The sequence below is a fragment of the Eublepharis macularius genome, chromosome 15 (assembly GCF_028583425.1).
Source record: "Eublepharis macularius isolate TG4126 chromosome 15, MPM_Emac_v1.0, whole genome shotgun sequence".
NCBI classification, from domain to species: Eukaryota; Metazoa; Chordata; class Lepidosauria; order Squamata; family Eublepharidae; genus Eublepharis; species Eublepharis macularius.
In genome coordinates this window covers 20,497,557-20,519,546 of record NC_072804.1, presented here as the reverse complement: position 1 = coordinate 20,519,546, position 21,990 = coordinate 20,497,557, and the positions used below count along the sequence as shown (strand labels likewise).

At 44.7% G+C, this 21,990-nt stretch overlaps 1 protein-coding gene across 1 annotated transcript in view; it reads right to left on the bottom strand.

Annotated features, from left to right (window-relative positions):
* Nucleotides 1–11,864: 11,864 nt before the first annotated feature.
* BOD1L1 (biorientation of chromosomes in cell division 1 like 1) overlaps nucleotides 11,865–21,990 on the bottom strand; it is a 49,051-nt gene continuing 38,925 nt past the window's right edge. The window contains exons 20-25 of the mRNA XM_054998858.1: nucleotides 19,391–19,433; nucleotides 18,638–18,672; nucleotides 17,479–17,563; nucleotides 16,887–17,064; nucleotides 16,092–16,226; nucleotides 11,865–13,185 (exon numbers count right to left, since the gene is read on the bottom strand). Of these exons, the coding sequence (XP_054854833.1) occupies nucleotides 13,077–13,185; nucleotides 16,092–16,226; nucleotides 16,887–17,064; nucleotides 17,479–17,563; nucleotides 18,638–18,672; nucleotides 19,391–19,433 (585 nt within the window). The 3' untranslated portion in view covers nucleotides 11,865–13,076. The remainder of the gene's footprint in view (nucleotides 13,186–16,091; nucleotides 16,227–16,886; nucleotides 17,065–17,478; nucleotides 17,564–18,637; nucleotides 18,673–19,390; nucleotides 19,434–21,990) is intronic.

The following is a 21,990-nucleotide window of genomic DNA, read 5'->3' as shown; positions in this document are numbered from 1 at the left end:
TACTCTGAGGTAAAACTCACAGAGGTCTATTGGATTTACGGACAGCCCCAAGGCTAGAAGAACAGGCTTGCCAGCACGGAGTTGGGAAATTCCTGGAGACTGGGGGGGGGGAGGGGGGCTTGGGGAGGGGAGGGACCTCAGCAGAATATCACATCATTGAGTCCAAAGCCAAACCAGGAAAGAGCTACTCCGGGGCACAAGACACCCAACAAAATACAGGAACCCCCAAAGTATACAACCCCCAAATATAAACTATTATTTGTATATTTAAGTGCAAGAGTGATCAATGAAATTAATTCAATTTATAAATACACAAAAACATTCCATATGTAACAATACATCACGGACAATGTTCAATATTCAATGTTCAATGTTCAATATTCAAGAGTAATATTCCAAGAGTACATACAATCGATTAAATACAATTCAAAAATTTGAACTGCTTGAAAAATGTCTGTAAAGGAGCAGGCGCTTGCCAAAGTTATGTTGATTCAAAATAATTCACGCCGCCTTCTGCATGATTAACGCCGCCTACGGGTTTCGCTGGCATGTAAGGAGTCCAGTCCCGTTTCGCACAAATAGCTTCTTCACAGGCAAAACATCCATTATATAATCCAGTTATATGGAATGCTTTTGTATATTTATAAATTGAATTAATTTCATTGAGCACTCTTGCACTTAAATAAACAAATAATAGTTTATGTTTGGTGGTTGTATACTTCGGGGGTTCCTGTATGGAGTCCAAAGCAGCCATTTCTCTGTAGTAGGAAGATCAGTTGTTATCGCCAGGCCTCACCTGGAGGCTGCAGGCCTACTCAAGGACCTTCCAGCGGCTTGTGTGGCCCCGCCTCCCACTTTCCTGCCCAATCCGCTGCCTGGGACAGTTCCTGCTCCAGAGTGGGCTTCCTTCTGCCTCTGTCTCTTCAGGGCTTGGATTCAGCCCGCCACAATAAGAGAACCCATGCAAAGCAGCAACTTTGCCAACGCCTTCCAGGGCAAGGGAAGCCAAGGAATGGTCTTGATGAGTGGACCAGAGTACCATCCACCTTCCTCACCGCACTGGGGCTGCCGTACAAAGGTCTGAGCCAAGCTACAAGTGACGCCTGACACAGGTTGGACACTTGTCAGCTTCCCTCAAGTTTTGATGGGAAATGTAGGCATCCTGGTCTTGCAGCTTGGTTCTCCATTTAATTGAAGTTTACAGAGCATCAGTCGAACGAACGAACGAACGAACAAACGAACAAACGAACAAACGAACAAACGAACAAACGAACAAACGAACAAACGAACAAACGAACAAACGAACAAACGAACAAACAGAACCTTTATTGGCATAACCTGAACAGCATAAAAAAACAGGCAAGGAAAACAGGAAGTCTAAGCGGGAAAGCAATTAATAGTTAAACCTTCTGAGCACACTTCTCCTCTTGTATGCACAGTAAAGGAAGTTTGCCACCGTTTCAATAATTTCGACCTTGGTTGAGGCTAAGAGACTCACTATCTTATTTCCAACAGATTTGCCCTCCAGCGCTTGCAGTAGGCAATCCAAATAAAATGCATGTAAATCATCATAAAATCTGCACACTAAAAGTACATGGGCTGTATCTTCAAAGAGCATCAGTCTATGGGAGGGAGAACATGCGGTCAGGAGGGAAGTGCAGGCATTGGACTCTCACTGGGTGCTCCCCTCCCCATCCCCTGTGTCTGTGTGTGTGGGGGGACAGGGGGTTCTGTAAACTTCAATTAAATGGAGAGCCAACCTGCAAGACCAGGATGCCTACATTTCCCATCAAAACTTGAGGGAAGCTGACAAGTGTCCAACCTGTGTCAGGCGTCACTAGTAGCTTGGCTCTATAGACTCAAAAAGTGAGTTGGGCTGAGATGAAGAGGCTTTTCGACCAATTTACTCCAAGGGCTTTGATAGGAATCGGTCTGTAGCAGGTGCAAATAGACATTTGATTCCGTGGAGAGCAGGGTTTTAATCCAAAACCTAAAAGTTGCCGCCCATACCCGTGCTTCAAAGGACCTGAGTCCTAGTTCTGCCCTCAATGACACTCCAGCTACACAGTTAGGAGCACCAGTGATTTTCCGAAGAAAATGATGGAGGAGGGAGTCAATCAATTCTCCACAGGCTTCAGCCCACACAGGTGCTCCGTATAAAAATTGCAAGCCTACTTTACTGTTAAAGACAGTGATTCCCACTAGGTGCATTGCTGTCACTCCACATGCTCATCTGATTGTGGTAGCCATGGATGTCCCAGGCTGGAGGGAACACATCATTACTAGGCTGGGGCAAGAGGCTTCCTGAGCCCAATGGGGAATAACTGAGACCGCAGAAAAGGAATGACACAATAGCTATGTCGTAATGCAGTAAGGATAATGTGGTGCTGATTGGCTGAACTGCCTTTATATTGCAGAAAATGAGGGCAGGCAGAAATATCTGCTGCTGTCATTGGGGATCTCTTCAAATGGGGAGAGGTCACGGCAAAGAGAAAGATAGACACATCAAATGTGTGCAAGCGCCAGAAATGTCTGATTTGGCCTGGGGGAAGAAAGATAGGGAAAAAAGAAGTTGAGAGAGGGAGGAAAGAAGGAAGAACACAGGCCATGAAAAGCAGAGGGAAAATAGTGGCTCTCTGGGGCTTATATCAGAAGAATGGCCCAAGACGTGGAGATTTGCAGTTCATCGTGTGATCCCAGTTTGAATTGCCCCCCTCAGAACTGTGTTGGTGGAGGCTAACTCACAAGAGCTAGTATGGTATAGATGGAGTCCAAAAGAATACTGGATCCCAGAGAGGGGGGAGAAGTTACTTTTTCCTTTTATACACACGCACACTCCCGGCCCAGTGCGATGATGTCACTACTGGACGTGATGTCATTGGGTCTTCCGGGAAGGCTGGCTGGCCACTCTTCCCTGCGTGGCGCAGAAGGGTGGGTAGACTGGCTGCTCTTCCTGGGCAGTGCCACACAAGCGGTTGGTCAAGCTGGCTGGCCACTACCCCTGGCTCCATGCAGGGAGGGAGCTGCCTGGAAGTAGGAGTGAGGGGAGGGGCAGGTGCCTGGTATTTGAGGAACATTTCCCATAGACAGTCTCCGAAAATACTGGACTGTGTGGGTGAAAACCGGACACTTGGCAATGCCAGGTAAAGAGGCTAGAGTGTCAAGCTAGGACCTAAGAGGCCTCTGTTCAAACCCCCACTCTGCCATGGAAGCTCACTGAGGGACCTTGGGCCAATCACACTCACTCAGCCTAACCTACCTAGACACACAGGGTGGAAACACGAGAATTACAAGTGAAGAGCACTGGTTGGGTTGCACAAGCTTCCCTGGGAGTGGTAGACTTACCCTCCCCCCTCTCCAAGCTCCTGGAGGAAAACTGAACAGAGTGGATTTTCTTACAAAGAACGGCCACTCGACTAGAGAGATTCCCTCTTTCAAAAATCTGCTCACTTAGGTTTTCTTTCAAGAGCTCAGAGATGAGCCGGGGGTGGTGGTGGTCTGCTCTGCGATTCCCTGCTGGGAGAAGAAGAATGGGAGGGACTGGGTTTCTTTCTCTCTCACAAAACACCTAGGCTTTCCCCCCTGCCTCTTGTTATGTTGTTCCTCACCCCCCACCCCCATCTCAAGCTCCCAGAGGATTTTTGAAAGAGAGAGAATGTGTGTGTGAAAGAGAAAGTCCTTTCAGCAGTGATTCTCCCCACTAAGAATCACACTGAGCAGCTGGGCTTTTTAAAGACTACGTTTCCCAGGGATCCTTGCAGGATCTGACCATACATCTTGTATGGTTCCACTCATAGAAACATAAAGCTAGAATGGACCCCAAGGGTCATCTAGTCCACTCCCCTGCACCATGCAAATAAATAAATAAATCACAGCTACTTCCTGCCCTCAACCACCCGTGACCCCTGCTGTATGCCCAGAAGAAGGCAAAAAATCTCCAGGATTTGAGGCCAATCTTGCCTGGAGGAAAATTCCTTCCTAACCCAAAGTACTGGCCAGCATTACCCTGGGCATACAAGTAAGGGCCACCGGTGCAAGGCACCAGCTTGTCCCTGCACGCCGTTCCATCTTTGTCCATTCATACTGAGTCACAGCATCATCATGGCTGTCAGGTGGCCATGCAGCCTCTTCTTAAATACCTCAGAGGAAGGAGCGCCCACCACCTCCTGAGGAAGCCTGTTCCACTGAGGAACTGCTCTGTCAGGAATTTTTTTCTAAGGTTACCCGAAAACTCTTTGGCTTTAATTTTAACCTGTTGTTTCTGGTCAGACCCTCTGGAGCAACAGAAAACAACTCAGCTCCGTTGTCTACGTGACAGCCCTTCACAGGGTGGCTCTGCAGGTTCATTGGAGAAGAGGAGAACAAAGTAAGCCACTTTGGGTCTCCACTGGGGGAAAAGGTGGGATATAAACAAAATAATTAAAAACAAACAAACAGCACCTGACTAGAAATCCTGGCCTGAAAAGAACCATAACGTGCAGTTTGGCCCTCAGAGAAACAAAGGAAAAAGAAGGCCAGGAGAAGGAAAAACCAGAGAGAGCAAATAGGCTGAGGACACGGGAGTATGTGGGTGAGAGCTGCAGAAAGGCAGAATCAGGGCATTCACCTGGAATCATTTGGTGTAGTGGTTAAGAGTGTGGAGCCAGTTTGGTGTAGTGGTTAAGAGTGTGGGACTCTAATCTGGAGAGCTGGGTTTGATTTCCCCACTCCTCCACTTGAAACCAGCTGGGTGACGTTGGGCTAGTCACAGTTCTCTCAGAGCTCTCTCAGCCCCACCCACCTCACAGGGTGATTGTTGTGGGGATAATGATGGCATACTTAGCAAACTGCTCTGAGTGGGCATTAAGTTGTCCTGAAGGGCGGTATAGAAATCGAATGTTAAATTTTTTTTTAAAAAATAACCAGTCCAGATTTTGGCCCCAAGGTTCTAGTCCTCTGTGAATGGATCTGTCTTCTGGCAGGGTGATATAGATAGTGGAGTTTCTGCTTTCAGCCTTGACTGAAAACCAGGGCTTTTTCTCAGCTGGAACACGGGGGAATGGAGTTCCGGAACCTCTTGAAAATGGTCACATGGCTGGTGGCCCCGCCCCCTGATCTCCAGACAGAGGGGAGTTGAGATTGCCCTCCACGCCACTTGGTGCAGAGGACAATCTCAACTCCCCTCTGTCTGGAGATCAGGGGGCGGGGCCACCAGCCATGTGACTGTTTTCTCCAAGGGCAACCCACTGAGTTCCGCCACCTCTTTTCCCAGAAAAAAAGCCCTGCTGAAAACTATGTTGTCTATTTGTATGTGTGTGCGGTCAATGTCTCAGGGAAGCTTATCAACAGCTAACAAGTCTAAGTGTCACCCAAATTACCTATTTAGTCTTGTTTTTAACAACAACAACAAAAACCCTGGCAGAACTGACTTAAATAAGAGTTCTGTTACTGAACCATTCTGAATGAGTGTTTATATTAAAAGAGCAGAGTGTAACCTGTCATTGTCTCCAAAGAAAACCTCCTTCCAGACTTCTGCTTTCTTTGGGCATTGAACCAGGAAAAAGAAAAGAAAAAGAAAAGGATTTCATTTTAGTCTTGGAAACCGTGACAGGACACATTATGTATGTGATTGTTCCCATTACCCCTTTTCCTGTATTTTTTCTTCCTCACTCACATTAATGAGCTTTGACGTTTAGAGAGAAATTATTGCATCACGAGGGTGACAACTCACAGTAAAACTCTCAGCCTAATTGATGTGACATTCCCTGTAAAATTCAATTGCTTCCTGGCACCTGGGACCCAAAGAAAGGAGGAAAACATCCCTCGCCCCACAGACCGGTTTCAGCCAAGATAGGCAGTTCGAATTTTCTCCATGGTGTGCAAATGTGAGTTGTTTCCTCTCTGGGATGGGTGAGCAGGACGGGTAAGATCAAGTAGAGTTAAAATGCCTTTAGAATGAGCTGTCAACCAATTAAAGATATTTTAAGGTGACTAATCAGCTTCTAAATTGATTGTTTGAACTTAAGGACATTTATACACAGTGATGGAGAGTGAGACGGTTCGCTGGAAGCAATTGCCCTTCTCACTGCAACGAGAGGAACACGGGTGGCGGAGAAATCACATTCTTATGGGCAATCACAGGGAGGCAGCAAAAAGTGTGTGTACCCACATCAAAAACATTTAGTTAGTACCACAAATACTAGGCCACTGACTGGCTAATTGTCCCAGCTGGGACTTTGCATGGCTTGTTAGTTCATCTCTTCTCTGCATAGAGCTGACCTATTCCCCCACCACTGATGGCTTATGTGCTTCTCTCCTCTCATCCCACAACAACAACATTAGATTTATATACTGCCCTTCAGGACAACTTGATACCCACTCAGAGCGGTTTTCAAGGTATATTATTATTATCCCCACAACAATCACCCTGTGAGGTGGGTGGGGCTGAGAGAGCTCTGAGAGAGCTGTGACTGACCCAAGGTCAACCCAGCTGGCTTCAAGTAGAGGAGTAGGGAATCAAACCTGGCTCTCCAGAATAGAGTCCTGCTGCTCTTAACCACTTCATCAATGATGGATGAACCCCACCAGCCCTAGCTGTTTATATTTCTAGGAAGTTTACATAAATTCTTTTTTGAGAGATCACAAAACAACTTATTACCAAATAACCCCAAATGACCATTCATTGTTAGAAGATAGAAAGATCAACATCCATACTTTTATTTTTATTTCTGTTTAGTTCAGCACACCGTTACCTTTAAAAAGTGTGCCCTTAATTCATAGCTCCACCAATTAAAAATTTCCCTGGTTGACTTAAATTTGTAGCTTCTTGTAGTTACTCAACTGAAGCTTCATAGAATCATAGGGTTGGAAGGGACATCTAGGGTCATCTATCCAACCCCCTGCACAATGCCGGAAATTCACAATTATCTCCTCCCCTACACCCCCAGTGACCCCTACTCCATGCCCAGAAGATGGCAAAATACCATCAAGATCCCTAGCCAAACTGGCCTGGGGAAAATTGCTACCAGACCCCAAAGTGGCAACCGGCATTACCGTGGGCATATAAGAAGGGGCCATGAGAACCAAGCACTGGTGTAACCTTTCCTGTCCTCCCCCTCATGATCTCCAAAGAAGGAGAGCCCACCACCTCCCAAGGAAGCCTGTTCCACTGAGGGACCATCCTAACCGTCAGGAAGTTCATCCTAATGTTTAACCAAAAACTCTTTTGATTTAATTTCAACCTGTTGGTTCTGGTCTGACCTTCTGGGGCAATGGAAAACAATTCTGTGCCATCCTCTACCTGACAGACCTTCAAGTACTTGAAGATGGTTATCATATCACCTCTCAGTTGTCTCCTCTCCAGGCTAAACATACTGAGCTCCTTCAACCTCTCCTCATCATTGCCATCTTCATTGCCAAGATAGTGAGGGGTCTGGATATTCTGTCTTCGAGGGAATGTTCTGCTAATCATGCCAATTAAAGCAGCCATCCTACTTGTAGGTCAGCCTATTCCCCCCTTTTAAGGAACAGAAGGGCAAACTTGATGCAGCCCTTTCGAGACTTACCTTTGATGGCAACTTAGTGGTGCAAACACAGTTATGTGCAGACCCAGCAACTGGTGCTTCTGTGTTGTGGTGCACAGTGGTTAAGTGGTTTGGCTGCAAGTCAGCTGGATCCAATCCCACTACTGACAGGAGCTCAGCAGGTGGCCTTGGGTAAGCCACTCGTCTCAGCCCTGGCTGTATCGTGGGGAAAACGATAACACTGACTTTGTTCACCACTCTGAGTGGGGCACTGATCTGGCGAGAAGAGGGGTACATAAGCGCAGTTACTATTCTTTGAGGGATGGTCCAGTTTGCAAACTGCTTTCCACAGAGGGCCAATCACGAGAGAGTTGACTGGTCTTAGAGCCCCCATCTTGTGTCTCCCCCAAGACACCAAACCCTTTGTGTGGGGCAATAGTTGCAGCACCTGTGAAGCAATGCCCATGTCTACATCCTTCAACATTACTTATATGGTATCCTGTCAACAGAAGAGAGTGACTGTCTTTGCAGTTCAGGCTAGGTTGTGTTTGTGGTCACATATATACTTTAAAAAAGAAAGTCAAAATTCTGTGCCAGGAAAAGGCGAAATCCAAATGGGGGTCTTTGGTTTGCTAAAATTTGAAAACGACTGATCTCTGTAGTTTATATCCCACCCTTATTCTAAGAGGACTAAGGCAATGTACGCTGAGTGCCTCTCCATTTTATCCCTCAACAACTCTGTGAGAGAGGTTAGGCTGTGAGGCAGTGGTTGGCCTAAGCTCCTGCAGTGAGTTTCATGGGTGGGTTGGAATTTAAATCCCAGGCTCTTTAATGCTAGGAAAAGTTGAAGGCAGTAGGAAAAGAGAAAGACCTAAAACGAAATGGCTTGGCTCAATAAAAGCCACGCCCTCCAGTTTGCAGGATCTGAGCAGGTCTGTTAATGATAGGAGATTTTGGAGGTCTTTCCTTCATAGGGCTTCCATAGGTCGGAGATGACTTGACAGCCCATAACACACACACTCCTGGTGAAAGTCCATTTGCGCTCTTAAGCCTTACAACTCCCTTGCATCTCTATTATTTTGAGCCACTGACTTCTAGCCTCATTGTTCTTGAATTCTCGTGGCTCCTGTGCCTGTATTCAGAGCTCATTGCTTCCGGACAGGTTAATGGTGGCTGAAGCCACGTATTGTCCTTGTACTGCTTCAGATTTCCCCCCTGCGTGTAGGCATTTCTTTGCCTCAAATGCAGGGCTTTTTGTCAGCTGGAATATGGTGGAATGGAGTTCTGGCACCTCTTGAAAATGGTCACATGGCTGGTGGCCCCCCCCCTGATCTCCAGACAGAGGGGAGTTTAGATTGCCCTCCATGGGCAATCTAAACTCCCCTCTGTCTGGAGATCAGGGGGCGGGGCTACTGGCTATGTGACCATTTTTGCTGAGGGCGATTTAAACTTTAAAAACTCCTCCCTTGTTCCAGCTGACCCAAAGTGATGTCATTGTGCGGTCCTGCGTTCCACCACCTCTTTACCCAGAAAAAAAGCCCTGCTCAAATGTATGGTTCAGTGGGGCTCTGGGGATAGAACTTCATACAGTGTCTTAAATCAAGTATCTTAACCCTGAATCCAGAGTTAGCCGTGTTAGTCTGTAGTAGCAAAATCAAAAAGAGTCCAGTGGCACCTTTAAGACTAACCAATTTTATTGTAGCATAAGCTTTCGAGAATCAAGTTCTCTTTGTCAGATGCATGAAGATATTCCTCGTCAGATTACCCAAAAAGTGGCATTGCTTTCTAAAAAAGGTTAAAACAATTGGTTTCTTTTCTTATGCCGCATTGGGCTTAAATTTTTGGATGAAACTAATTAAAAAAAAAGATTATACCTGTAAAATGCAAATCTAAGCGATTTTACAGTTGTGGTTACTCACAAACATATAGATCAAGTGCTCCAATGTTCCAACAGTAATTTTAAACCATATTTTTCTTTTAGTTGCTTGGCAGAACATTACTATTTCCAAATTCTTAATACTACCGGCTAGGGAAGACAAGATTTTTTTAAAACACACATTAGACTGTGAAAGAAGAGTGCTAATATAATAATTTTTGACAAAGGACTATCAAGTGGAAGGCGGCTTCTGAAAATGACGTGAAGAGTCTGGCAACCTAAAACCAGAAAATCAGTTTCCTTGGTTTCTGAATCCAGATGCATCTGGAAATGTCAGTGCACAAATAGGGCTGTGTGGGAACCACTGGGTTTAATGGAGCATCTGTACAGCTAGCCACTCCAAAGGCATAAAAGCAAAGCATCAGGAAGAGCCACTCCTAAATCTGCAGATCCGGGCAGCCAAATCTAAGTGGAATCCTTGAGTGACTTCATAAGTCACAACTAACAAGCAACGAGGGATTCCAAGGGGCAAAGTTTGCTCAACCCCGGCCCCATCTTGGGAACATCACATTGCCAAGTCAATCATCATGAATTAGGTAGTCATGGACTTGGCCAACTGTGGCCTCTTGTGGGAAGTAGGAACAGACCTCTGGAAAGCTAGTGAAAAGTTGGCCAGGGCTAATGCTTTTCACACCAGGACACTTGCTTCAAGTCAGTACCCTGGCATCGAGCCAAACTCCTTTATTTATAGCAATGGGTAACATATGGACTATGCAAGACCTCAGTACTCATATTACTTAGTTTGTATAACTAAGGGCAAGTTTCATACAGCTTTGAGTGTTTGCCAGTTAACAAACAGCTTCTGAATATACTTCACACCCATTCTGCTTGAAGTAGATTGAGACAATTGAGCTCCATCTTGAAGTGGCTTCTCTTGAGCTGTAACGACGACAGAAATTACACAAACTTCTCTTCTTTAAATGTAGTTTCATTCTTCAATAAAATGACTACCGATGGAACTGAAGGAACCAAGGAGTGAAAATATGTCCTTCTTCAGCAGTGGCTAAAGAAGAACTGCGGGAGAGAGCTACTCGCCCCACCTTTTATAACAGCATCTGGGGGAAAAGCAGGCAAAAAGTTTTGGTGAACATCTCATGCCTTCCGGAGCAACAGCTGCTAAAGGGTGAAGAGGACCAGGAAGTGGTTGGGATCATGGTTCCATTTTCCCTTCAGATTTCCTTCTACTCCTCGTTTTGTTTCTTTCTCACTCCCCCTCCCTGTTTTCCTTCCTTTTTATTCCCCAATTTCTTTCTTCCCCTCTTAGCTTTCCTTCATTTCTTTTTATTCTCCCTTCAGCTATTCTTTTGCAAAGCAAGGAGGGAGGTGTTGTGTTTGGCTCTTCCTCCTGTGGAAGCCATTTTGGAATGGAGCACAACACCCCTTCTCAAAATTTCATAGGTGCCTGTAGGCTCACCAAGGCTGGAGACCCAGCCAAGGCTGAGCACCTGCTCTGGAGTCCAAATCACGTCCATGGGAGAGAGGGGAACCATTTGGATCCCCTTTTGAGACCAATGGCACTCAGGAGTAGACATGGGCACGAACCAAAAAAATTTAATGACTCTGCAGTTTGTGGTTCGGTGCCGACAATGATCCCGAGGTCGCGAACCGCAACAAACATTTCCCACTGCCAAACCGGTTCGAGGGCATCAGAACGGCCCCCGTTGGAATTAGAGAGCCCATATTCCCGGGGAGTGTTTAACAAGCTCTCCTCCAGCCATTGCCCAAGTTTGGTCAAGATTGCAATAGGGATCCAAGCTCCAATTAAACTCTCTCTCTCCACAAAGGCTAGCAAGTAGCAAGCAACAGCTCTGTCACACTCCACAGCTTGCTGAAAGTGAAACCCAGCCTGGCCGCCCACAGCTATTTATAAGCACAGGTCCCATTGAGCAACGCAGGAGGTCTGCGTTTGGCTGTCAGAGCTGCCTATCAGGGTTTGCAGGGATGAGATTGGAGTGCTCATGGCTACAGAACACCCCCTTCTCCCTCCCTCCCCTGGGTGTCTTCTCCTGACTTGTAACTACTTTGCAGCTCTGTGGTTGGAAGGAAGACCTGCCGATCAAGGTAAGCTGGGCTTCCATTCGGGTTTCCAGGGCGACAGAAGGGCAGGGCAGACAAGAGTCCAGGCATTTCCTTGGCTCCGTTGCCAGGGGAATTGATTGCTGGCGCCTGACTGTCTGGCTTCTCGAACCACGGCCAAACCAGGCTTCTTCCGAACGGTGGTTCATTGGACGAGGACAATCACGAACCACTGGATCGCGATCGCCAATTTCGTGGGTTTTTGAAGTTCATAATGCGGTTCGTGCCCATCTCTACTCAGGAGTAACCCAGCACTGGTAGCATCATGTCCCGTTATAAATTGCAGCAGATGAGTTAAATCTTTGTAACAATCAAAAATAAATCTAGAAACTCAACAAATAACACAACTCTCATTTTGGGAAACATTTTATAATTTATATATAAAAATTCAGTAAGAAACAAAGTAGAATATTCGACAGGAAAAAATCCACGTTACAATAAAAATTCCTAAACAAAACAAAAATGAGAAGAAAACATAGAATGTTGATTTTAGTTATAAAACATATGACTATGAACATTTTAAAATAATCTCAGGTTATTTGGCAACTTATCACATCCTTGCAAGAGACAAATTTTGATAACAGTAATAATAATAAAAAAAGCTTTATATGAAAATGAAGATTTGTTCTCGTGAAAGTAAACCTTAAGTTTAGTAAAAGATTCTGGCAAGTGGGCCAGACTCTGGGCTTTTCATTACCACCAGTGTTGAACCGCCTTGAAGATCTACATGGGATATTTTAACTTCAGCTTGTTGCAATTAAGGAGGGGAAATACTGAGTGAAGGACAATTAAAAACTTCAAAATGAGACAGAGATGTAGTTTTCACTTCAGAACAGTTTCGTCCGAAGGAATCTAGTGCTACCTCAAGTGCGCTCTACCTACTTGGATACTGGGATAAAATTTACACATGAGAATATATTTAATAGTGAATCGGATGTATTTCCTCGATAGCGGAAATGCAACCTTAAATTCTACTTTATAGAAAGATGTGACAAGGGAAGGGACCAAGGGCTCTTCCTTCTTCTAATCTACTTGAATTGAACACATGCAAGAAAATACTTTGCCAGTTGCCAGTGGCGCTGTGTGGATTCTGTTGAAAAATGTCCCCCCGTCTCTAGTCCCACACAACACTAAAGATGGTGGCACAACATTTAAAAATCCAGTTAAAATGACTAATGGAGGAGAACATAACGAAGTTCACAGACCAGTCTTTGCTGTTAAATAAATAAAATGTAAAATACAACTTTTTATTAATACATGGTTTATGTACAAAAGGTGTCAATTAAGAGGCCATTGGTGATGAGTGGATTGGAAGCATCGGCAGCAGCAATTCACTGTTCACAATCTCTGCTTGAGAGACAAAGGAAACGTCTGCAGAGCAGGTAACTCTTCTGCATAAACAAAGAGCTTGGAAAGCTGTTTAAAATGTGTGACATAACGGTTCCGCACTGCTTATGTTATACTGGGAAAACAAGCGCATGCAAAACCTCTTGGCTTTTTTTGTTTAACAGAGACGGAGTTTTCTTGCTTTCTTCTCCCATTTGCCTTTGGTACGAGGAGGACTACCGCTTAGCCTTCTTGGCCGCCGTCTCTTCTGCTCTTGGGTGACCTTTCTTCTGTGACACGGAGGGACTGCCTTCCCTTTTACGCTTGGTGGGATGCAACTTTGATCTGAAAACCAGTGGGGGGAAAAATGCACACCAATGGAACAGCCAATCAGACTACACTGGAAGGAACTGGGTGTAAGTCAAACAGCCAAAATGTTCACTGTTTCTCCATGGGGACAGAAAACCAGCAATGACTTCTGAGCCTATGTTCTTCCCTAGAAAGGGAAGTTGAGAATCCAACAGAGAAGTATGCTTGGGGCCCTGGCATTCCATTGACTTGTGGAGGGGGGGGGAGAATAGTGCCAAAGAGCTTCTCAGCCAGCTTAAACAGTTACTCATTGGAGAGAATCACAATACTGCACAATTTTCCCCTGCCCTTTGCTTGGCTCACTCCAGCCTTCTTGCTGCTACCACATTCCCGATCTCATGGTGCCACTCTTCTGATACCTACTCATCTCCTTTTGAAAGTTCTCCATGCCAATCCTTCTCTTATATCCTCAGAGTTCCCTTTGTTCCACCAGCACTCACCTGTTGAACTGTGTCCCCTCAGCCCTGTTTCTTAAAGGACCTTGCCTATTCTCCATTGTAGCCCTCCTATGCTGGAAGGCCCACTCACAACCCTTACAAGATCCAGAGGAGTTAGCCATGTTAGTCTGTAGTTGCAAAATAGTAAAGAGTCCAGTAGCGCCTTTAAGACTAACCAACTTTACTGTAGCATAAGCTTTTGAGAACCACAGCTCTTTGTCAAATGCATCTGACGATGCATCTGATGAAGAAAGCTGTGGTTCTCAAAAGCTTATGCTACAGTAAAGTTGGTTAGTCTTAAAGGCGCTACTGGACTCTTTATTATTTTGCAACTCTTCCACGGTGACCCTTCACCACCCTCCCCTCAAAGTCCATCTCAGAATCCCAGTCTCCAGCCATTAGCCATTCTAAACACACCTAATGATCTTGACTTGCATCCCTCGTTATCCTGGCCACTCCCACTTTCTCTCTGTTATCTCCTCAATATGGTCAAAGGACTGCTTAAATTCTAGACCATAACGTATCAAGAATATTGTGATAGTCTAATGAAATAAGGTACTAGTACAACAATAACAAAGTAATTAACTTGCTCTTATTTCATCTGGGCACAATTTACCATCAGCATAATGGTACACGCAAACTTCCCACCTTCAGACTTATACATAAAGTGCTCGTGCATTCAATACAACTGATGAACAATCATTTAACAACATTCAATATTGCTTTTATAAACAGTTATGGATGAAAGGTGCATGAAGTCCATCAATGCCAATTGTAGGTCAAGGTGTGCAGGATGGACTGTTATGCGGATGGTAAATTGTGCACAGATGAAATAAGAACAAGCTAATTACTTTGTAATTGTTGCATTAGTACCCTATTTTGTTAGAACATCACGATATTCTTGATACGTTATTGCCTCTCGTGATTCTTTGTACTGTTAAATTCTAGACCATACATTTCTCCGGGGCATGAATGAATGTGCCTTTAACAGCTCCACTTATCATGACTGTACAACAGAAGCAAGGAAATGATCCGTTATCCATTATATAGGCTTTTGGAGGCAAGAGCCCCTTCCTTCTCAAAGGCTAAGGGAGCTTTCCCTAAGCATCAACCGGCAGTGCACAGCAGGGCTGACTTGGGGTAATCACTGTGATTGTGACCTCTGGACTGGGACGTTGCCTACGATTTAGAACTTGTAATGACTCACTCAGGGGAGCGGCTCCACTTCTGCTCTCCTACAATATGTGGACAATAATACTGGCCTATATGACAGGCTTCTTGTAAAAACAAGTAAATGCTCAAATGCTCCCAAGCGTATATAAGAATTACGATTACTCAACCTTAAGGGAAAGCCTATACCAGTTCCTTGGATCTGGTCCTCCCTGGGTCGTAGAGGCCCCTAGTTCCTATTTAATTCTTTAAAACATTTCTATCCGACTTTATCCCTATGGACTAAAGGCAGCAAATAAATAACAATCCAGTAAACAAATCAAACCAGTTAAAACACACTATTTCTGACAGGTTCCTGTGACGCTTCTCTCCCATTCCTACTGAGAGTTGTAGGAGTTCCTGGTCTGGGACAGGAACTGCCTTTCGTATTTAAAATCCTGCTTAATTTTCTGATCTCAGCAATTATTTACACCCTTAAATGAACATAAGCTTTGATGGATCAGACCAGTGTGGTCTATCTGGTTCCGCATCCTGTCTCACACAGGGGCCAACCAGTTACTCTGGAGGACCACAAACAGGACAGGGAGGCCACAGTGTTCTCCAATGTTGCCTCCTAGCACTGGGACCCAGAGGTTTACTGCCTCTGAATGCAGCTTTTAGTCACCATGGCTAGTAGCCACTGATGGACACCGCCCCGCCCCCCCCCAATTCTGTCTAATTCCCCTTTAAAGTTGTCTATGAGCATGCCATCGCTACATCCTCTGGCAGCAAATTCCATCTCTTAGTCACTTGTTCTATAAAATAGTAAAGAGTCCAGTAGCACCTTTAAGACTAACCAACTTTATTGTAGCATAAGCTTTCGAGAGCCACAGCTCTCTTCGTCGGATGCATGATGAAGTCTTAAAGATGCTACTGGACTCTTTACTATTTTGCGTCTACAGACTAACACGGCTAACTCCTCTGGATCTAGGACCTTGTGGTGTAAAGAAGTATTTCCTTTAGTCCGTCCTGAATCTGCTGCCCATTGCATGCGCCCAAGTTTTAGTATTTTGGCAGAGTGAGAAAGATCTCGGCCAGAAGAATAGACCATCCTGAACCTGGCAGCGGACACCAATCTGGGTGGGCTGAGATACTGAGACGGGGGCCCACAACTGAGGACTGCTAATGCAAGTAACAAATAACTGTCAAATATACTACTGGAAGGAACAGAGGTAAGGGAACTGAAACTGATGTAAACATATCCAAGCTAGCAGTGGATTTCATTTCCATACTTACAGTGCCGAGAGAGGAGACTTCTTCAATTTTGCAAGGGAGAGTGGCTTTCTCCCTGCTAAGGTCTGGCGATTTGTAGGAGAAACTGGGTTTTGGTTTTTAGAGGCTGCACGTGTTGTTGGTTTGCTGGGCTGCTTTCTGGAAAAAAACAACAACAACCCACATTTATTACAGTATATTTTGAAAAAATCTTTCACTGCAAGTACTTCCTAGTGAATCATTTCTGAAAGGCCAAATAAGTGGATACACAGAGAACATGTTATGTGGAGACGGTTGTTTAGAAAAAGAGAGAATTTTTCTAACTTCAAAACATCAGAGGTTTTCAGGGAAATTCCTTGAGATTGGCTATTCAGAAGCAAGCAGGAATAATTAGATATTTTCATATGTTTGGATCTGAAGTATTTTTCTGGATCCTGACAATGAACGTTTTAAGCTGCTGTCTCCTCTTTAAAAAGCGTGCCTCGAACTTACAGCACGAAAGTTTTATGTTTGTTTGGCAGGCAGTGAAAAAGTGGAGAATGAGGGTAGGGTTAAGCATCACCCCTCCCCTTCCCCCGTCAGCTGAGCTCCTTGGAGCTCTTATGAAGGCCATAAAAGTCCCACTTCTTCTAGGTGGCTTCTGGAACCAATTTTTGCTTTTCTGGTTGAGTATAATTGCTTATCAACACCTTTTTTTAGGTGCAAAACATACTGTATTACTTTCTTTTCTGTAAATTGCTTTGAACTTTAGAAAGGTCGTACACAAGCTTTTAAAAGCAGTAACGATTTCCAGGCAGAGTCTAGGAGGGTCTCCGTTACCTTTGAGCTTCTAACCTTGAGGCCGCCCTAGTTGTGGCTCTTGAATGTGTCTCTTCGTCGCCATTGTCTTCTCCTCCGTTACTGCCACTCTCTTTGCCTTCCTCCTGGTCTTTTGTTTCCTCTTCCACAGCAGCTGCCAGCTTCTGACGTTTTCTATCTGGCTCAGGTGTGTCTGTTCCTGCAACATTGTATAGATGCTCTCAAATTTCCACCCAAGCCTCCAAAAAGGATACAGACGCTTATTTTCGAGGGGGAGTTCTAAATGGACCCTGGGAGTAGAACAAGTAATTTTCCGTTTCCTTAGCATTTTAACTTACACTTGTTTGACTTAATCTCTCCAAACACATTGCAACAGTTTACTTCTTTAGTTCACAGCCAGAATTCATAAAGAACTAGGGAAGCAGCTGGGATGTACCAATCCTGACATGAGATTACGCCAATTTGCACATTTTTACATAATATTTACTTTAGCCATAACCCAATGATTTTCCCCCATGAATGTGAAAGAATAATAAAACTAATCTTGTTCTCAGCTAATGTACACCTTAAACAATAAAAAACGTTTTTAAAAAGCAGAAGTCTCACACCTTACCTATTTCCAGTGATGGAATAAAAGGTCGTTTGGGCTTCCTTCCTCTTCGACGCACCACCACCTCCATCTTCCCTTCTTCAGCTTCCTAACAGTTGGAAATAAATGAAGCTAAGACAATGAAGCAGCAAAAGTCCAGAGCTTTCTGGCATGGAGAAAAATGACAAAGATGGCACAGAGCATGAAATGTGTGAAATTATGCGCAGCATAGAAACAAATGGACCTCTCCCCTCTCATTCATAATGTTCTGAACTCAGTTTCGCCCGACCAAGCTGACAACAGATTTAGGGGGAAAGGAAGTGGGTCTTAACATCACACATAATTCAGTTACAGCATTCATTGACACGAGAGGCACTGGCAGCCACCCACGTAGATGGCATTATAAGGAGGAAAAAGAACGAGGCAAGTTCTTGGATGGCCATCTATGATCAACCCAGCAGCCATGTCCATGGGTGCAACAGCTGGTAGGCAGCAAACTATTCTAAGAGTTAGAGAGGAGGAGAAACCTGCCTCTTGCCTTTGGAGCAATTCAGGTTCTGCTTTCAAGGTCCAATTTTATTTTATGCTCCAGCAGCTAACGGGTACCTGGACTGTAACACTCTTGTCACTACTGTTAAATGGAACCTCCATTCAAATACAACCTCCCTAAGATTGCAAGCTATTAAGAAATGACAGGGCCTGTCACCTTCACGCCCAGATTGGAGGCATGGGGATGATTGATGTTAGGAGCCTCCAACCTGGGCTAGATGGACTGCAGTTGCAGCCAACAAGGACGTTCTTATGGAACTAAGCTCATCAGGGATGGTGCCAGAAGTGATCTCCAGCAAAAATCACTAAAGCGAACAAGATTTGAACTTGGATTCAGCGATGCAAAAGTGGAAACATAAACAGACTTAGCAAAACTCCACGTGCACAAGGATTTGTACATCACCTAATACTTTCCTCCCACTATTTTATAGTACCCAGAAATTGACTGCATATGACATGGTGCAAGTGGAAATGCAAATGCAACCAATTTGTCTTAGCACAAGGGACTACGGCGATCTTTTTCTGGTTTCTGCTTATGAAAGAACTTCAGTGCAGGCAAAATTTTGCATTAGATCCAGCTCTTGCTTTCTAGTTAACATGTTTAACTACTTGCTCTAAAAGTCCTTGTACTTACATGGCCTTTTCCATCTCCAGGCAGTGTGTTTTTTACTAAAAAGGAGAAAAAGTGTAAGAACCCTGTGTGATTGCAACTCTACAGGTAACATTTTAATAGAGTTTTGCTAACCAGAAGCCCTACAAAAAATCTCAATTTAAGTTTAAGACAATCAAATAGCATTTATTAAAAAAATCTTTCCAAATTGGTTTTCTAAACCTCACCATAACACACTAAAGCAAAATGTAGGTTTATTGTGGTAGAGATGTAAGCTAAAGGCAGCCTAAAGTAATGTCTTTGAGCTTTTTGAAAATTAGGAATTTTCAACACTGTCAGCTGTAAATGCTGACTTGGAACAGAATAAAGTGCGGGAGGGTGGCTGAGATGGTTATTTTCAGCAGAAGAATCAGGTTGTGTAGGAAATATCCACTTCATTCAAGTGACAACAGAGTGATATGGGAAAGAGCCATGTCACAGTAGATCCTGCACTGCTCAATATCTAAATAGTCAAATGCTGACAGGAGGGGAAAGTGCACGGATTTGACCTGTAGGATCATACTCCACGATGATTCAGGGAGTCACACAAAAGAAGTTCACCCTCAGCTGAAGAAAATGGGGGAGGCCTGGCATTAGAACTGCCATGGATCTCTGTATCAGTGTGAGCTCAGAGAATGAGATCTGAAGCAGCAAAGCTTTAGGTGAGTTGGGCCTCTCTCTTCCGCTCCATTCTCTCTGACTTCTATTGCAAAAAGGAAAAACAACATGAATCATTACCTTTTGGAGGAATCTTGTCTCTGTTTTTAGGACAGGAAGGTTGCTGTATTTAATTAAAAACAATGTTTATTATTTAATTATAAATGTAATTATTATTGACTACTTAAACCGGAATTAAGACATTACAAATATAAATGACACAAAAAGGGCTTTGGAAAAATAGGACAAAAATAAAGGGGAAAAAAATTTAACATGCAATTCATTCCAACTTATTAAAATGTATTTTATAATCAAAAGCTGCGCAGGAACAACTTTGGGTTTGCCACTGAATGTACAGGAAGAGTCTAGGGAGATGGGGCCAATCCTGGTGCTTTCCCCAAACATCTGTTCGTCCAGGGCTTTTTTTCTGGGAAAAGAGGTGGTGGAACTCAGTGGGTTGCCCTCAGAGAAAATGGTCACATGGCTGGTGGCCCCGCCCCCTGATCTCCAGACAGAGGGGAGTTGAGATTGCCCTCCGTGCCGCTCCAGCAATCTAAACTGCCTGGAGATCAGGGGGCGGGGCCACCAGCCATGTGACCATTTTCAAGAGGTTCCAGAACTCCGTTCCACCGCGTTCCAGCTGAAAAAAAGCCCTGTGCTTGCCACACTCGCACGATACATTTTGAGAAAGATATTTTAAAATATCTTAGGTCCATATTTAGAATGTGTGAAACATTCCCCCTGTTTTGCAGAGACACAGGGCTACATTTACTGTATTTAAAAGCTAGGCAACTATGCTTGGTACTGAGGTAAATTCCACGAGCTGGGGAATTCCTGGCCTCAATCCCACCCCAGCCATGAACTCATGGGGTAGCTTTTGGAAATTCCTCTCTGCCTCTGTTCCCCCGCACTGACAATATGAGGATGATGATACTGGCCCACCTTTCAAGGTTGATTTATAGATTTCTTGAGATGGTGCATGTTAACAACTTGGAATACTTGGAATGTGCTCTAAAAATGAGAGCCAGTGTGGTGCAGTGGCTAGAGCGACAGACTAGGATTTGGGCAACCCCGGTTCGGTTCCCTGCTCTGCCACGGAAGCCCACTGGGTAACCTTGGGCCAGTCACACACTCTCTGCCTAACCTACCTCACAGGGATGTAGCAAGGAAAAACAGGAAGAGAGAATGATGCAAGCCTCTTTGGGTATCCACAGGCGAGAAAGGAAGGACATAAACGAAGTAAAATTTTAAAAAATGGTACAAGGGCATTCTGTCTCTTAAACTAATGCAGATTCCACCAGCCCGAGGCCAGACTGGGGCAGGTAGGAAGACCAATCGCTATTAGCTTGCTCTGGATCATCTGCCAAAATTCACTTTCTGTGGACAACACGTAGATGGCAGCCACGTGAGAGTATGGTTACACGTGTGCAGGTGGCTGCAGCATCTTGCTGCACGTGGGAGTGGGCCATCTCAGGACTAATACCGCAGACAGAACTTTTGAGACACTTTTCAGTGCAAGCGACCAGAAGCAGAGAAACCTGCATAAAGCAGGTTTTATACTCTAGGCCAATTCCTAGGCATCACTTCACAGCTCACAAAGTTTCAGCATACACCAGGATGAGAAAAGACAGACAGAAAATTTAAAATGTCCCCAAGTCCTAAAGTTGGAAGGGATTTCATAGGTCATTGAGCCCAACGCTCCTGCTCAGCGCAAGAAATCCAAAGCCGGCCCATTCCTGACAAGATGGCTGTTCATCCCCTGCTTGAAGACCTCTAGTTAAGAGGGAAGTCTTGTCACCCACTTTAGGAAACCAAAGTCATTATCAAACTGCAGAGGAGTTGGCCGTGTTAGTCTGTGGTAGCAAAATCGAAAAGAGTCCAGTAGCACCTTTAAGACTAACCAATTAAATTGTAGCATAAGCTTTCGAGAATCAAGTTCTCTTCGTCAGATGCCTGGTACAGAGACTGGTCAAATATAGAAGAGGAGGGAGAGAAGGGGAGGAGAGAGAAGAGGCAATTAGGGGGAGGAAGGGGGAGGGAGCAATCAAAACATTCCTTTGCTAGTATATGTAAACATCTCCTTTTGGTGTGTGGATCAGTTGGCTTCAAAGGAGTTTGCCCTGTTAGTTTGTAGCAGCCAAACAGCTAGACCATCCAATTCCAATGCAGTATGAGCCTTCGATAACCACAGCTCTCCCTGCCAGATGGATCTGACAAAGAGATTATCAAACTGCTCTCCCCATTAAGAAGTTTCTCCTCAGGTTCTACTGAGATCTCTCCTTCTGTAACTTGAGCCCACTAGATCTAGTCTTGCCCTGTAGAGCAACAGACAAGACGTCTTTGGCCCTTTCTCAGGGGCAGCTTTCAGGTGCTTGCAGATTATGTTTCACTGTCAAGTCTTCTCTAGGATAAACACACCTGGTGTCCTCAACCTTTCCTCACAGAATCTGTTTTCTAGACCCGTTGCCCTTCTCTGATCCTGCTCTGACTTGCCTACAGCTTTCTGCAAGTGCAGCACCCAGAACTGGGCCAGGATGTCCCGTGGTTAACTGCAGTAACCGTCTAAGAAGCACAGTGACTTGAACAGGCTCTTACTTTAGAGGGCCAGAAACAAGAGCCCGTTATTTCAGGCAAGGGCTATTTCAGCTGAAGCAAGGCATTTGCATTAAGTCTAGGAGACA